The sequence below is a fragment of the Ornithodoros turicata genome, chromosome 5, assembly GCF_037126465.1.
Source record: "Ornithodoros turicata isolate Travis chromosome 5, ASM3712646v1, whole genome shotgun sequence".
Taxonomy (NCBI): domain Eukaryota; kingdom Metazoa; phylum Arthropoda; class Arachnida; order Ixodida; family Argasidae; genus Ornithodoros; species Ornithodoros turicata.
This window is the reverse complement of record NC_088205.1, coordinates 74,779,155-74,796,011: the sequence shown is the minus strand read 5'-3', so window position 1 is coordinate 74,796,011 and position 16,857 is coordinate 74,779,155. Positions and strand designations below refer to the sequence as shown.

The following is a 16,857-nucleotide window of genomic DNA, read 5'->3' as shown; positions in this document are numbered from 1 at the left end:
GCTCGGACTTATGCGCGACGCGCCGTCCTATGGACTGATTTTTCATATTACCGAAGGATGTGAACGCCTAGCTTTCGCTTTGCACACATTCTCAGAAGCATTCTCGGAAGCAAGGTTCCATGAATGGTGATCATCGTGACCATCTTCGGGCATGACACGCTCCTGGCAGTCCTGCAGCAGCACCTTCCGAGGGTCTTGCCAGCTCAGAAGAGGTGACACAGCACCCTCTTTAGCATCATCCAGGGAGACCCATACCTATCCTAAAGCTTCCACCGGGGGGCGCACCAATGGACACCAAACAAATCTCGAGTACGGGACGTACTACAGTGACGTCCAAGTGAAGAGGCTGCAGCACCCCGGAGTCAACCTCCAGCCATGGCTCTGTCGGAGTGGGCACGTGAGAGCTTCGCCGAAGAGATATCGTGATATATGTGTGATGTGAGCACGTGTGATAACCTGTGAAACTGTATCAGTCCACGCGGCGCTGCCGCTTGACTGTACAGCTGTTTGACCTCGTTACAAAGCGTCATTCGTACAGCACCCACAACTGGTACTCCACCCGTGCTGCAGCAAGTCTCAACGAGACCCGTCAGGCAATAGGAGCTCGAAACGTAGCTGATCTCCAGTACCAGGAATGCACCCTCGGTACACGTCGGTACATTGTAACGTAGGCACATTCCGGATTATGATTTTTGAATAGCAAAGCTTCTTGGCAAATGCGCTAGCTAGATGTAAACGAACTACTTATTTGGGTATCGCAGACCACATGGTTTCTTTGAGCTCTTGGTAATTGGAGAATGGATAATCGTGAACATTGTGGTTTCGCCTATATGATGGCCATGGATTATAATCAGGCATGTTGCTTGTCTCGGCAATATATATTGCGATAATCTGCTGTTACATGCACGCTAAAACGACGTCCTTTTTATTTTGACCTACTCATCCTCAGGCAGGTTCTCGATCACCTGGGAATCGAACATGGTTTTGTTTGCAGGAGTCGTGATATTGTGGACGGTGGTAGCGTTGACAGTTGTCGTAGCGTTTGGAGTGGTCGGCGTCGCTGGGGTCGTCGCTTCGGGTGCTAAAGTTGTATTCTGACGCTCTGCATACAGTGCGATAAGCAATTATTGACAGCAACTGTAAGAACGGCCCAAGCGCAGTGAAAGAAGCCACAGGAAATCATTCATGCACGTCTCAGATAAGCAGTCTTTTCATTGCGCTTCGGCTGTTTCTTTTCTTTTTTTTTTCGCATGTATTCACAGCAAGTGATGCTATGCCAACAATCGACAGGTCTAATCCTATTTTCGCTGTTCCCCGATAGTCGAGCGTTTATCAGAGGGAAGCCACGGAAATGGGAGATTGGTCAACATTGGCCACGACAGTACCAGAACTGTACCTGAAGTGCGTTAAAAGCGGCATACAAAACGGCGTTGGAATAAATGCGTAATAAGGGAACGCGACAGATAAAACGGACGGACAACACACCACCGTTTCATCCATCGCCTTCCGTTGTCATGTATCTGTATACCACGTTCTCCTTGTTCTTTCGTTATTGGCGCGGGAATAAACTGGGGCGTGCAACTGAATAAGGTTTAGCCGTTTTTGCAACTATTGTATCTATTATAGCTTTTTACAGTTTCAATTATTTGATTAATGCGAATAGCGTATTCCTGTTGCTGTCGTTATGGCCACTAAGGAGTTCTGGTGGAACCGCAAGTATAGTTCTGAAAGCACGATCTGGGCATTCGCGCTACATTTCTCGGCTGACATCAAAGTAGTGGACCTTGATTTGACAGCTTCCCTCATCCTATCGTTTTCATGGAGTCCCAAGCAGCACGATGTACTGAAAGCGCGGGTCCCGACAAAAACATAACATACTCCGCGCATGGGAACACGAGAGGGCGTTGTGATACTATGAATGCCAGAGCCGTATTGTCATTACGCCTGCGATGAATAAGTTCACCGCCACCACATTTTAACACCAGAGGGCTCGGTATATAGGCTTCTGCTATCATCAGCGAAAGCTGAACGCACAATTGATTGAATAAATTTATTCAACGTCCAACACTAGCACGCCGCAGAACGCACGATTAAACGCCAATCACGGTAGAACCAACAGCAAAGAGGAGGCGAACCAACAAGGAACGAGGAGGAGGAAGAATATATGTTTATTTACAAAAAATTGAAGCTGGGTGACACATCAGCAGAGCCATATATTAAAAGGGACTCTGGTCATTAATGGGTCATGCCTATACCTGAAGCTCCACTCACTTTTTTAGCTTTCTGATCAATGACGTCTTCAAATATGGGGCACTAGCAATCAACCTGTCATCACTGTTTTTACCCCTATTAGGTGGCAAGTGGATTGGATAGGATTGAAATGGATACCTCTCGCGATCTGCAAAACTAGTGGATTTTTGGTGCAAATTTGATAAATGCCACCTGGGCTGCGCAAGGCACGTTGGGAATTGTAGTCTGCTTCCGTCATACCGCTGCCGGCAGAACCACCTGCTGGTGCACATCCTGTCGTCGGTACGATTTTTTAACTTATCTACATGAATAGTTGGAATAAAAAAAGGTTGGAATATTGATATTCATAAGACTGAGTAATTAAATTCAAAATTGTACAGCACAGTGCCGTTTTTGCTATGATTTCGTTGATTGCCGTGTCCACTACACAAAAAAACGTATTATTTTCGGTTAGATATCGATAGCGGAGCATCAGTTGAAACTGATTTTCGAGAAGCGCATATGAGGATGTACACCTGCAGCGTAAAATCAGTGTAGTCTGTGAAATTTTTTTGAAACGAAATTCTCGCTTCACAGTGTTCGTTTTCGTCGCCATTTAGGTGTCGTGGCGACCCCCGTGGAATAAAGCCAACCAATCAGAGGCCCAGAATTGTGATTGACAGGTCTAGCCTCTTTCTGGGACTCCTCCCAATGGCTAGACTCCCTTTTAATATACGGCTCTGACCCCCTCCTCCCCCAACCCCTGGAAATAGTGAGCAAGCACGCCTGCAGAGAAACTAGAAAAGCAGGTGCTTTATCCATGCAGTGCTTCATTTCAGAGTCCTGCTCACGAAGAAAATTTCCTCGATCTATACCCGTCCGCTATATGCACGCTTACATTCGGTGCATTGTGCTGTTTGAGGTACTTCCTATGTCCCACTTGCGATGCAATCTTATTGCATACTAAGGCAGTGGACGTCAGCTGAGAAAGCGCCAGGAACTACAAAAAAGTGAAGAAAATGACGCTGACTGACGAGGAGTCGCACGGCAAGACGTAAGCCACGGTGCCATATGACAACGGGACCATATAAAGCCACACGGACCCCATTTAATTCGTACGAGTTCCGTATAAATTCGCATGAGTCCCGCGTTACTTGCTATGTTGTTTGTTTGACTAGGAAATGTATTATTTTTTAACGATATCTTACGATAAATTGCAAACCCAACAGCTGCAGAGCAGATGATCGCCAACACCACCACGCTCATAAACATCATGTTAGTAGAACTGGAGGCGGGTGGTTTTGGAGCCGCATCACCTGGCTGATCACTGAAATTGATCCAAGGTGATGATCAGGTGTTTGGTTTGAATGCGGTAACTGTGCAGTGTATGGTCCAGAAGATAACATACTCAATTGCTTTTCGGTCGGCTGTGACGAGATCATCCGGAAGAGCTTCCTCTTCCGCTACCACTTCTGGTGCAACGTTGTACATTGCTGAAAGGATGCACGATGAAATGCAATTAATCAATAGGTATTCAAAAGTGTTGCGAAACAAGAATTTAAAAAAATTCACAATTGGTTCCATCGATGAAACTCAATCCAAACGTCTTCATTCCCCCAGTTCTGTCCCGTGGTTTTGGCATTTCTACGTACTTCTCATAACTGTCGTAACTCTCTTCTCGTAACTCTCGAAATACCTATACTACTGGACAATATATGAGCTATATGCAGACTCCGCAGCGGAGCACGTGTTCCTCACATAAAGAGTGTGGTATACGAGAAGACACGCCATGCGGGCGGGGAAAAACGTTTTGTTAACGCCAATGTTTTACGTGTCTGGTTTAGAGGTACGCATATGGGCTTCATGAGTGCTTTCGCAAAATGATTCGTGCACAAGGCAGCAGTCTGAAGCATGCGGGCGCACGTTGTGACTCGGAAGCGTAATGTGCCTGCCTGAGCCAGTCACAGGCGTCCTTCGATTCGTGGGCGGGGTTGACCTGAAAGAGTTAACTCTCCTCGAGGTATAGAAAGCGAGGTGGCGAATAATGACATATTTCAACAACGGAGCTGCCATGATAGATACGGTGTAGGTAGGGTGCATTTGCGTAAGCCGGATCACCAGAAAGAGTGAAAAGAAGCACGCGTATAGGCAGGGTGCGCCGGTTCACCAGAAAGAGGGAAAAAGCACGGGTAAAGCTATGGTGTGACGTCATATGCACGCCACCTATAGCCATAACGCGTTACGAACAGAGTCCCCTAAAAGCTCCGGGCGGCGCACTTGCATGTTGCGGTATAAAGTTTGCACTGTACAGAACCACTTCCTCACGGAACAAGAAGCAAACCGACTTAGCAGATAAGACACGCTTCACAGATGTTCCCTGAGGAAAAAGCACGACTTGGATTGGATTGGGTTGGATTTGGTACAAGGAATGCCGTGGCGGAGTGGCGTTCACGCGTTTGAAGGGCTGTGGCCATACCTATCACTGCGGCTTCTGGACTTGGGCGTTGGAAGCGGGCACCGCCTCCTTGCAAATTCTTTGCTTTTCCCCATTTCTCTCTCTCAGCTGTTTTTCAGCCTCTCTCCTTACGATTTCCATGGTCTTTCACTCTCACACTGTCTTAAATTTCATTGTACTAACAAATGTGTTGTTTTTGCAGTTAACTTTTTTCACAACTGCTTATGCGCATGCGCTCCGGCACCGATGACCTTGGGTGCGCCGGACAAGGTTATATCCGTGTCCAGTAGATGGCGCTGGATGGAGACGACAGAAGTTGGGGGCCCAGTGGGGACACCGCGCGAACGGCGCGAGCTGATCGGTCCCACCCGAAGACCAGTTTTGGTCCTTTGCGCTACCCAGGTGGGTTTATTCTGCCGCGCGCCGGGGGATACTTCTCTGGAGAGCCGCTAGAGTATACGACGTGCATTTACTGACAACAGGACAACGTGATAGCTTTTTTACATATACAGTGAACCCTCGTTATTATGACCATGGTCGTTCCCGAAAATTTTGGTCATAATGCGGAATTGTCATATTAAAGGGGGAGATTTGCAGGGGTTTCACTGCATTGTTCCCCAGGAGTATGGTCGTAAAGCGCGTATGTCAGATTATCGGGGGTCATATTAACGAGGGTTCACTGTATAGCTTTGCGAGAGTTAATATTGCATTGACGTTCAGCAAAGTGAGTCGGAGGAGGAGGGAACGACTTTGCTAGGGAAGCGACGTACATAGGCTGTTATTGCTGAACAGCTCACTGCGATTGCAGCCGCCTCAATGTTGTGAGTCACGACGCCGAGTGGGGACCAGCGTTTGGACTGTTCTTCGCAACACCGCCATTTGAATTGTTTTGAATACGGAATTAAACCTTTAAAAAATTCCTTCCCTGAGAAGCGAACGTACTTCAACTTGCCGAATTCCGCTATGCAAATGAGACGAAACCAAAACTACGCAGTACTCGAGCGCAGAAAGAGCGACTAGCAATCCTGGTGAGAGGTCACGAGCTTTAGAGCGATGGAGCTGATTGGAGTGTAAGCGCTCATCTGAGACCGCTCTCCGACACAGATAAGGTGAAAGCCGCGTCGTTGCTGCGCTCGAACAGCCCGTAGTTCTAGTTGCGGCTCATTTGCATAGAGAAACTTGACATTTTATATCTGAGTCTTGAATAATGACTGGCTCCAATTCTGCCATCTCGCATTTCCAAGAAAACATCCGATTAATAAGTTAATTAATTTTAGCTAATTAGTCGTCCAATAGTTGCAAAACGCTGTCCTACAGGTTGTTCTCCTAGCCGTACAAACCTCCTGCTAAAACGGCATAGTTTGCCCTCGTAATTTTTTAATGAAAATTCTGTAACGAATAAAAACTCTGTATATAGACAACACAACTTTCCCCATGCAATGAGTAATTGTCGAGCATGACATGCCGACGCGGGTAGCCTATTGTGCAGATGCTTCAGCCAACAACCCTTTTTTTTTTGTCGGCAGCAATGCAGCTGTGAAATTGAACGACCTAACCATAAATCAGCACAATGTGCTCAACGACAACAGCAACTCTCACAGCGCCCACATCTTGGTTGGCATATAGTTTACTCTGAATCTGCACGAAATTCTCGCTCCGTTCGCAAACGACAAGTACGGAGACTGTGCTGAAACTGCATCCCATTGCGCTACACACTGCACTTAAGAGGGTACCTACGTTTAGGAAGCTTGTCCTTCCTAGTTCGAAGGTGTTCCTTTGACAAGCAGCAGTAGCGCAGCAACTGTTTTTCCGCACGTGCCCACGCTTTCTTCTTCTTCTTCTTGTTCTTCAGCGGAACGCTAAGTACGATGTTTGTACAAATGAAGCCAATGTGGGCTACTTTTGTAACGAACGGTGAATTTGCAGCTACAGTCTTGATAACATGTACTGTTACGCCCCCCTCCCCCGGTACACAATAATAGAATGTTTTCAGAATAGGGTACCCCAGAGCCTCAGAGTAGGGTACCCAGTGCGCCAGAGGGATAAGGAGTCGTTGCTGCGCATCACGCAAAATAGTGTTTGGGGATCACGGCCTCTTATTTCTTTGTGTCCCTAAAGCGGTTGGGTACCGTATAGTAAAACTACCTGATGGGCACTTGCATACAGGGTACCCAAGCCCAGGGCCACAATCACGTTTACGCACTAGTACCTGGTTTAAGAGTAGCGGAGAGAGAGTTCATTGGAAGGAAGGGGCATCGGCAGAACGCAATATTGCGAACGGGGCTAGGAGCAGTGGTTTATCCAGAATCTCAGGCACGGAGGGATGTTTCAAAATATTGGGGGGGGGGGGGGTCATAATTATAGATACGTCACAACAGCTTAACATGTCACTGCCAACATGTGTCTAATGCTGAGAAAGCATGGGCATCCCCTGTAGAGGATACACAGGTAACCAATGTTAGGGGGGGGGGACGCCGAAAATTTGGTGGTATCAGGGGGTGTAGGGGGGGGGGTTGGATAAATCACTCGCTAGGGGCGCGGTACGTAAGCGCAAACGCAGCAGTGTGAACCAACCTGGCACTACCTCGCGTAGCACTACCTTCGTTTCACTTTTGGAAATTTCTCTGTATCTAATGTCCAGCCATTTTTCTGTTGCTTGCAGCGTTGTTCCTGTGTACCTACCATTCGAGAGCGAACTGGAATAATGTGAGTCACGTCCTTTTTCTCACTGCAAATGCAATTCTCAAACACAGGCATCGTATTTCTATCTGAGGAGCCAAGTATCAGTATAGTTCAGAAACATCACGTACGCATGCCTGACAAGCGTAATCCAGTTTGACCAACGCGGCAGTGCTAAATGCGCATTCAGACGCCTGGTCGCCAGCTCACGCGTGTAATGTAAACCGGCAAAACAGTGTGACCTCTGCATCTGTTGCCGTTACCCTTGAGTACGGAGGTGCGCGGTAGCATGATACGAGCGCACTTCCATCGACTTTTATTTCCGTGTCGCTCCCTATTTTTGGATTGAGCAGAGCAGAACTCGTGCGGTAAACATCTCTGCTTTCGTAACAGTGGTTTGTGTCGCCAGCATTGCTTGCGCTAACGCTAACGGGCGGGCCTCTATGCAGCTACTATATGTGCGCAACATTTGGTCTTGAAATTTTAATTAAATGTAATGTCTCTAACTAGTAGCAGCTAGCAAGTAAGGCCAATTGAACGTCTGTATGCAATAAGGGGTTAAGTCGACGTATCCCCTTTTTAATATTTTTGCTGAAATTACATCTACATACCGGTATGTACATGCCAAAGAAAATTTAGGACCGTATTGCGATTTATTGGCCCGCTACGGGAGGGTAAGAAACGGGAAATGCGTGTGTGTCAATGGGACGGACAATTATAAAGGGCCCCTTTTTCTCGACTTACCCCGTTATTGCATACAAAGGTTCAATTATTCTTATCCGAAAACCCAACTTAGGAACGACCCACCAGTTTGAAAGTTTAATGCGCCCGTGTATTGCACTCTTACTGGAGTGAAATCAGAACCAGTGTTACGAAAACCCAGTACACATGTGCGCTTTACATAGAGCTAATAGCAAGCTAGACAGTGTCGTTTGATGTCACTCAATGTCACCGAGGTCGAGAGTATATGACGGCTTCTTATCGCAATTCGAACCGCATGCGAATTATGTAACGTGATAAAGTTGATTTATGTAAAAAGTTGCTCTAAGGGGCTATGCAAAGGCTGCGCTGCTTTCCAGATAGAATAAGAAATTACTAAGCAATTTGTGCCTGATGTCGGAATGTATGTGTTCCTTCAGATAGCGAATCCAGACAATTTTGTACGTAAGCGCTTGATGACAATGAATAACTCAAACCACAGGATATTAAAATGTGATCCTATTGACTCATTTTATTGATTCCATTTTATTTTTAATTTTTTTTGTGTGTGATTCCCTTAAACTTTCATTTTTGGACTTGGCTTGAATTCTATAGCGTGCGAAATGCCACAAAGCGAATGTTAATCTAGAGAAGAAAGGAAAAGAACCAAGGAATTCGTATGAGCTTCTTCCTCTTGCATTCTCAGATGAAGACACGCTATATCATTTTGTCATCAGACTTTAAATATTCAGAGTTTCATTATGGGTTATGCGAAGTAAAGAAAATCAACGACGTCGTAATGCAGTGCCTCGCCGCCTGTTAGTGGTGAAGTTGTCGCTGGTAGTTGTCGGAGATTCCCGAGCTGGCAGCGTGTCCTGTGCGTCGTAACCTTTTGCCATATTGAAAGGAACCGTGACGTATTCGGAAGTCTCGTCTGCAAAGGAAGTACAATGCCGAAGCGATCCAAGTCAATCCAATGTTAAGCAAAAGTTCATATTGTTCGCTGTGTCAACGCCACCTAGAATAAACAAAGTCTGATCGCTTAAACGACGTGATGTGGTCGTTAAGTCTCCGCCAGTCACGACGTGCTTCCCGCTATGGGGACAGCCAATGGTAGCCACAGGAGCTTGGAACAGTCTTCGGCGATTGGCTGAAGCAGACATCGCGACTCTATACAGGGTTCAAGTACATCTGGGCATTCGAGGCTTACGTGTTTGTGTCGTCCATATTTGTGGTCTGCCTCGACTAATTCTCGTCGTTTACGTCTATACAGCGTGTCCCAGAAAACGTGTCATTAAATTATAATAAAAAGCTACACAGCTCGTTGTTGCTAGCGGGTGACTTACTGAGGTTTCTCGGCTCGATGCTGGACGTCGTTTTGCCTTGAACTGCGCGAGTCGTAAAGGAAACATGAACGCGACAATTAGTTGAAACACAAATATGTCCATATCACGAAAATACGTTGAGCGGTAAACTACCCCTATTTTGAGCTTCGCTCTCATACTTACATTTCTCCAGTATCGTGTATATTACGGCTAAAATTAGAGTAAAGCGTAAGACCCGTGTTAGCGACATGCCTCTGGCGGAGAAATCTGTCGAGATTCGTTTTTGTGGATGAGTGTGCATAACTAACCCTGGTGGTAGGTGTAGGCGTACATGACGAGAAACAGGAAGCTGAATGACACCAAGAGCACCATGTAGGGCTTGACATCGCATCGCAAGTGTTCTTTCTTCCATTCCCTGCAATAGGTTTGCAAGGGCTGTAATAGAGGACAGACTCGTCGAACGTGTGCTAACACTCTTATTAGTCTGGTTGTCTATGCAGACGTACGGGCAGTAAACGATTAGAGCACTAAATATACCTCACACTAACAAGGGATTATTGCCTTCCCACTTATTGGTTTGGCTGCATGGACGCGCACCAGCGCCATCCAGACTAAAGAAAGTATCCTGTCCCTCCTTCGGTCCTGTGAAATATCGGCGGCTTCTGTCCTGAGGCAACTCCCTTCCTGTGACATATATAGTTTCACGATGTCCTCCTCTCCCCTCCGTCGTTACGTGGACGTATAGATTCACGGTATCCCCCTATATTTCTTTCGCTAGGTTGACACGTATATATTCATGATGTTAGCTTCCCGTTTCTGCTTACGTAACATTTCACGGTATCCTCCTCTCCCCGTTCGCTAGATACACACATAGATCAACGGTGTCCTCCTCTCTCTCTCCTTCACTACGTGGACATGTACATTAACGGCGTACATTCTCCTTAGAGGACACCGCAGAATATTTTAAAAGTGTAGCGTAGATTGATTGATTGATGTAAAGAAAAATAAGAGTGTGTAGACCCTTCTTTCTATACAAATTATTAACTATGCTACGGGTATGTGCGATTATGTCTTTTGTATTCGGTTATCAGCGTGGTTGATGTTTTCTCGTAATCAATTTATTTATAATACTCGTTAACCTCGTGAATGTTTGTTAACAACACTACGGACAGCAGTGCATGAATGGGTCGATGGAGTCTTCCGACAGCCACGGCTATAGTTCTGCGTCTGCTGACCCCGGGAGGTACAACGTGAGCACTTGTTGCGCAACTTGTGCTCAGGTTGCACGGCAATTTTATCTACCCGGTCAGTTACCAATCACTTTCCAACCAGTAATGAGTCAGCCTACAACTAATCAAGCGAACGAGGGATGCGTTCAGTAATCCGTATCAGAAAACGAGTTCCGATGAAATTACACGCTGCTCAGCTCCCACGGAAAACGTACCAATTACACCCACTCGTTTGAAAGAGCAGAGTCTGACCGAGAAAGTCTGTCGGTCTCAGTCCCTCGAGGACGCTCTAATCACCGCAAAGACACCCTTAAACCGGATAATCTCGCGCTGCTTAGTGAATCGGAGACTTTTACTGCTATTGAAGCACACCTAACTCTCGGCATCCAACTTTCTTCTTAATGATCTGAGCTTATGCGTTTTTCTCTCTCTGCTTCGGCTGGGAATGTGCAGGATTTTCCCCGAAGTAAACTACGCATTTCTTCCCTTAAGTAAAAATATTGCGAGAATGGCTGACGCCGAAACTTTCGTCAACGATGTATGTAGAGTGCTTAAAAATCGTGTCAAAGTGTCGATAATTTTCGTCTTCTAGACCTGTAGCAAATCACGAAACACTGAAAAGCGCTCCTCCCTATATACAATATCAATACCCACCCACTCACCCACCCACCCACAAACGCGTTTTGGAGTAGCCAGTGCTGACTGGGTAGGAATTAACATTTCGATATTTTTATTTCATTTCCACTTCCAATGTCAATACCCTGTCCGCCGTTTTCTTAGCTCTCGGGACATCAGTAAGAGACTTAAAGTATCTAATTCTAGAAAGCATATTTGTAACAAGTGTAACAACAGAAGAGCATGTTACGTTCGGCAACTGTAAAAAAAAAAAAAAAAAAAGAAAACTCTGCAAAATAAAAACCGCAATAAAGTTTTTTACTGTTACGACACTACGCACGCACACACTAGTTTTTATGACTTATCGACTGAGACCCGGACCAAATGATAATTGTTAGGTGATCTTCGGCGTATATTATGTCCTCCGACGTATAGCGTAGCACCCAAAAAGCTATTTTTGTTTCCCGATTTTTTTGTCTCATTTCGAACGTCGTACTTCATCTACGGAAGACATGTTGCGTGTGAACGAGAATGACAAAAAATATATTTATCTTCCGGTTGGTATAAATATAATTGAAGATATATTAGCTACAACATGAACGAGGCTGGTTACCGAATAAACTGATTCCTTTTCGTGATATCGACAATTTTTCCGCTGGGCAGCAAGAGTGGCTTGTAGTACGGGGTGCGTGACGTGGTGCTGGTGCTCTCCGTCTCTTCTTCATTCTCCTCCGAAATTATGTCACGTCGCTCCTGAGCTTCGCCGCTTGGCTCCTGGGCTTTCCGCATGTTTTGCTGGTTTCGATTTAGGGATTGGAATATGTTTCCTGCGAATAACTAATGTACGATCGGATTCAACAACGAAGCTTTTAAAAAAAATAATAATAATACTTTCGGTATATACTGATGAGCTTTATATTATGTATCAATAGAACTGCCGGAGATTACATATATATAGAAGGCCTGGCAGCTGTTTCTGTCACGAACGGACTATGAAAAAAAAAGTACGTGTGGCTCAGCCGAAAAAGCGACTTCATGCAACGTGAATGCCAATACGACCACTGGCAATCATTTCGAGTCATGAAACTATTTCAGGGACTGTGAAATATGCATGTTTAATTTTCAGCCGTGATGGAACAATTCTAGAACGAAATGGAAGAGTGGCAACGCATTTGTTCTCGTCGCAAATATTACATGAAGCCGTGTCCGAGGAGTTGATTTAACCGGGACATATTTGCTGCGCTCCGTAAGAGAAGAAAATATGCAGACGGGAAAAGACATGGATGCGACAACGCTGAACTCGCAACTATAGGGAATTTATGGCACGAATATCCGCTCAAGGTTCAGGTCTCATTACGAGCCCTCATTGGCCTCCTCAAACGATCTGTCCAATCATCGCGGGCGATCGTTTGGAGGGACCAATCAGAGGCCTCTCCACATAGTCGCACTTCTTGAGAAGGGGAGGGAGAATGAAAGCATGACTTACTGTTCCTTTCGCTCACAAGTCGCCAGCGACGCAACGGATAAATTTTATTCCTCTTGGGCTGGTGTCAAGGTCGCCGCGTCTTTCATTCTGCGGGGAGATATTTTTCTTTTTTTTTCTTTTTTTGCACTTTAATGCCCCTTCAAGCGCTAGAAAAATGCATCTAAAATCGATACACCCGAAAAGATTTCGTCCATATTAGGGCACGTACCTCGTAAACGATTGTCTTCAACTACGGTTGGCGGAAAATAATCGCTAATATTTCAGATTCAGGCTAGGTGAATGGTGTAAACTAGAGTCACTAAATAGGAAGCAGAGTAGCGACACTCACCCACGCCGGCGAGCGAGCCCGCCATCTTGGTTCCGTCGCCGCTCCGTCGCTTAGCAATGGGACGTCAATCTCCCCCTTCTCCGCCGGAGAACAGAGCGCTGTCGAGCCAGCTCGAAACCCAAGAACCCCAAGAAAGAAAAGTTTTGGATGGAATGGGACCGCATTCTTGGAAGGAGAAACCACGTGACACGAGCGGGGGCCCAATCGCGGACTCCGAACGGCGGCTCCGTCGCGGAAAACGAATGCGGTACTCTGTACCCCCACTTAGTGACTCTAGTGTAAACATAGTGACGTAGCACAAGCTCGCGTGGCGTAGCGCGGTTAGGACGATCGTCTTCCACGCCGAGACTGGGAGGTGGCGAGGGTTCCATTCCCCTCACCGCGGCTGTGGTGACTGAGGTTTTCCCTGCGTTTTCCGGCAGTCTTTCCAGACGAATGTCGGCACAGTTCCCCTTGAAGTCGGCCCAGGACGGATACTAAAACCCCCTGTCCCCCCACTCCTTCCTGCTGTCCTCTCTCCATCTGTCCACATATGTACGCCGCTCATAGTCATACAGTTGCTACAGTCTAACACGAAATTAAAGAAAAAATTAGTGACGTAACATAATTGCCGAATCGTGCGTTGTTGGAGAAGGACTGGGATGTAGCAACTTCGCCGAAGGGCTTGGTCTATCGTGAAATCCAATCTCATCAACGCTCTACCATTAAAAACGCTACTAACCTTTCTGGAGAACGTAGGATTTTGGCCCTCAATGTCAGGCGCATAATTACACTTTCAACAAATTACCACGAGCAGCGCGGTAGAGTATCGACTGTGACGATTAAACACCCCAACCATCATCATCATCATCATCATCATCATCATAAAAAATAAAATTGTTTTAGTTTCATCGTGTGGAGCAACGGCCATGCATCGCTTGATATATCATTGCATGCGCTGCATTGCAACTAACACGATATGCTAATTCCGAAGGCACTAAAGCAGCAGATGGATCATTAATACGCTGCTAGGCACGCAACGAATATCTATCGATCTTCATATCCGTCTATTGGGACACCGGCAGGACACCAGCAATGTGTTAGTGCTCCATTAGTTCCTTCATTGCCTCCGGAAATAGTGCATCTAATAATAATGATGACGATAATAATAATAATTGGCGGCTCTACATAGCTATATAACTATATGATTAGTATAAATGTGTTGCCAGGAATGCAGCGCAGTGATTTATGAAGCGAGGTTGTCATGTGGCAGGTTGCTATATACATAACTGGCTTAGGAATATTCAGCCCCATGTTGTTTTAAGCGGGTTTAGTGTTCAGCGTAGTTATGTTTAGCGTTTTGCTCAGGCACACTAAGAAAGATCGTCTTCCCTCCCATCTGCCCATTTTGGCGATAGGAAAAAGGTGCCATTGTTGCAATCTCATTGCTGATCCAGTCGACGCATCGAAGGGATACTAGTGCTATTCTGCTACAATTCTGACTTGATACAGAGAAGTTTGTACATCAAGTCTGACATGTGTAACCGACTTCTAAGCGAATGTCACTTGAACACAGTTTTACTCGTAAATTATTGAAGTGAAATTACATCAGTGGGTATACATTATTTCAACGTTGAAAGGCATTCTTGCGCATTTGTTTCCATCTTTGCGTCAGTGCAGTCCGTTCTACGCTTCTACGCTCTCAAGTATGTGAAGATACACTGACGATGTAAAAGTTGACTGGTCAGTCGCGCAGCGTACAACAGGTGCTGTGAGCGGCGCCGACCAATAGGTATAAAAGTGCTTGGCAGACCATAGACAGAGAGAAATTGCCATAGCCATAGTAATGAAATGAACTAAAGTCATCACGTGGGTTAGTGTGATACTGCAACAGGGTCTGTGTAGTCGTCTTCGAGTCCTGTTTTTGTGGCCTGCTTCGTCCATTCGGCCTGCTTCGACCATTCGGCCTGCTTCATGGTCGTCTAGAACGACTAGGATTCATGTATTCCTTGCATGCTCTATGCGTTTCAAGTGTGGTTATTTCGACAGCTCACTACGAAACTTCGGAAGCCACCGGAGCTGCACTTTCATATACTCGTCGTTCTACATGCATCAGCAAAACCTGGTGTTAACGTTTCTATAAATGCAACGAAGTCCGTGGAAGACCACGTCTTACCTTGCCTGCCACAAGAAGCTTTCCTCTCCTCCTTCTTCTTCTTCTTCGTCCAAGGAGATGATAGCTTTCTCGCCTCGAACCACGTGCCAAATACTTCCTCTTCTTCTAACTGGTGTGGCGCACACCGAAAGGCAATGGGCAACGGGTCAATGTGTCGGCTCAAGGGAGGCTGATGGGATGAGATTCGAGACTAAAAGCGATGAGATGATGAGATGAACGATACTACAGCATAGAAAATAGGTGATGGAACAGGAAAGATACGGAAGCGAATGGTCAAAAACTGGAGGTCTTATCACACGGACAATGCGGGCAGCGCGGGACATGCAAAATTCCTTGAACAAAGGCTCGGTAAACGGTTTTCGATAGCGAGCGAGTATTAAATGTACGAGGTTAACTACAGAAGGCTGGGCCATAGTTGGAGCAAACCTAGCATTTCCCGCTTCCGCTTTTTGCTTCCCGTGTAGCTAAACTTATATATATATATATATATATATAAGTGAAATAATAAGACTTGGACTACAGGTTACAGGAACGTTAACAAAAACTAATTTATTTAATGGGCTATTTAACACATACATTAAAAAAGGAATGGTCGACGTTTCGACAGTGGCACTGTCTGTGTTAAATAGCCCAATAAATAAATTAGTTTTTGTTAACGTTCCTGTAATCTGTAGTCCAAGTCTTATTATTTCACTTTTATTCAACTTCGTAGCCGTCTGATATATTAACATATTTGTCCTATATATATATATATATATACATACTATAATAGCTTATATAAAACGCTAAATTTATATAGCTACAAGCTTTTGGTAACGACCGGAAGCTGAGGCAATATGTAAAACCTGGTATCAGACTTTGTGATGGACCCTTACTCAACTTGCCTTCAAAGGGTACTCGATAGCGCAAGAACAAAACTCTGCGCAAAAACAAAAGAGTGTCGAAAAAGAAGAAAACAAAGCCTTAGCTCTTAGCTAATGTGGATATGGCGCGCTGGGGGACTTTAAATTTTGTGGCGTATTTTATTGGCAGAGCTTGCTCGAAATTTTGCTCCGGGAAGGCGCGGACAGCAGTCCATTGGCGATGTAAACCCGTATGACACCATCGCGAAAAGGAATAAAGGGCAGCCTCCATGGAGCGAATGTACAGCGAAAAAGCTGCGAACTTCGCTCAGCGTCGGACGCCCTGCGCGAGGCGTCAAAAATGTGAGCGTCCGCCGCCGATCTGCCCATGCTAGATATTTTCGCACAGCGTCCGCGATTCCGGAAGCGTCAACTGCAGATGAACCAATCAAAGTGCTCTTCCGCTACGAATATACGCCAGATCGTCTGCACGTGGTTGTCTGCTCTCGTGAATCATCGTCATCGTCCTCTTCTTGCAACTGGGTGCTGTCGTCTGCTCGCGCTTTCGCCAACTGCAGCGCTAGAACGTGAGGCATTCTCTGCCAAGAAGCATATTTTCCTTACGCAGTAGTGAATATGCCTTTCGGTACGTTACTGGGCGCATCTTTTCAGACAGTTGTTGGATTTAGTCGCAAAACTTGTGACATTAATACAAATTTTCGAGCAACTGATTTCACTAAGCTTTCACCTTATGCCCTGGCAACAGTGACATCACAGCATGACTTCCCGACGCTATACCGACGCCGTCCGCTGGT

General features: G+C 45.8%; 2 protein-coding genes across 4 annotated transcripts; both read right to left on the bottom strand.

Moving 5' to 3' along the window:
* Positions 1 to 902: 902 nt before the first annotated feature.
* LOC135396202 (uncharacterized) lies at positions 903 to 6,700 on the bottom strand. Its single transcript, XM_064627227.1, has 4 exons — positions 6,422 to 6,700; positions 3,638 to 3,722; positions 3,438 to 3,556; positions 903 to 1,102 (listed from the first exon to the last, which is right to left on the bottom strand). Exons 2-4 carry the CDS (start codon positions 3,718 to 3,720, stop codon positions 936 to 938), a joined length of 369 nt encoding a protein of 122 aa, XP_064483297.1. The 5' UTR covers positions 3,721 to 3,722; positions 6,422 to 6,700; the 3' UTR covers positions 903 to 935.
* A 2,042-nt stretch (positions 6,701 to 8,742) lies between these two features.
* On the bottom strand, positions 8,743 to 15,273 carry LOC135396200 (uncharacterized). 3 transcript variants are annotated; one of them, XM_064627224.1, is made up of 7 exons: positions 15,201 to 15,273; positions 12,718 to 12,804; positions 11,845 to 12,068; positions 9,696 to 9,802; positions 9,571 to 9,597; positions 9,409 to 9,450; positions 8,743 to 8,996 (listed from the first exon to the last, which is right to left on the bottom strand). In XM_064627224.1, the coding sequence occupies exons 3-7, from the start codon at positions 12,018 to 12,020 to the stop codon at positions 8,848 to 8,850; spliced, it is 501 nt and encodes a 166-aa protein (XP_064483294.1). In that variant the 5' UTR covers positions 12,021 to 12,068; positions 12,718 to 12,804; positions 15,201 to 15,273; the 3' UTR covers positions 8,743 to 8,847. The 3 variants fall into 3 exon arrangements, with proteins under 3 accessions (XP_064483294.1, XP_064483296.1, XP_064483295.1); XM_064627226.1 differs by having other exon boundaries at positions 11,845 to 12,058; XM_064627225.1 differs by lacking the exon at positions 15,201 to 15,273 and adding an exon at positions 13,046 to 13,477.
* Between the last annotated feature and the right edge of the window lie 1,584 nt (positions 15,274 to 16,857).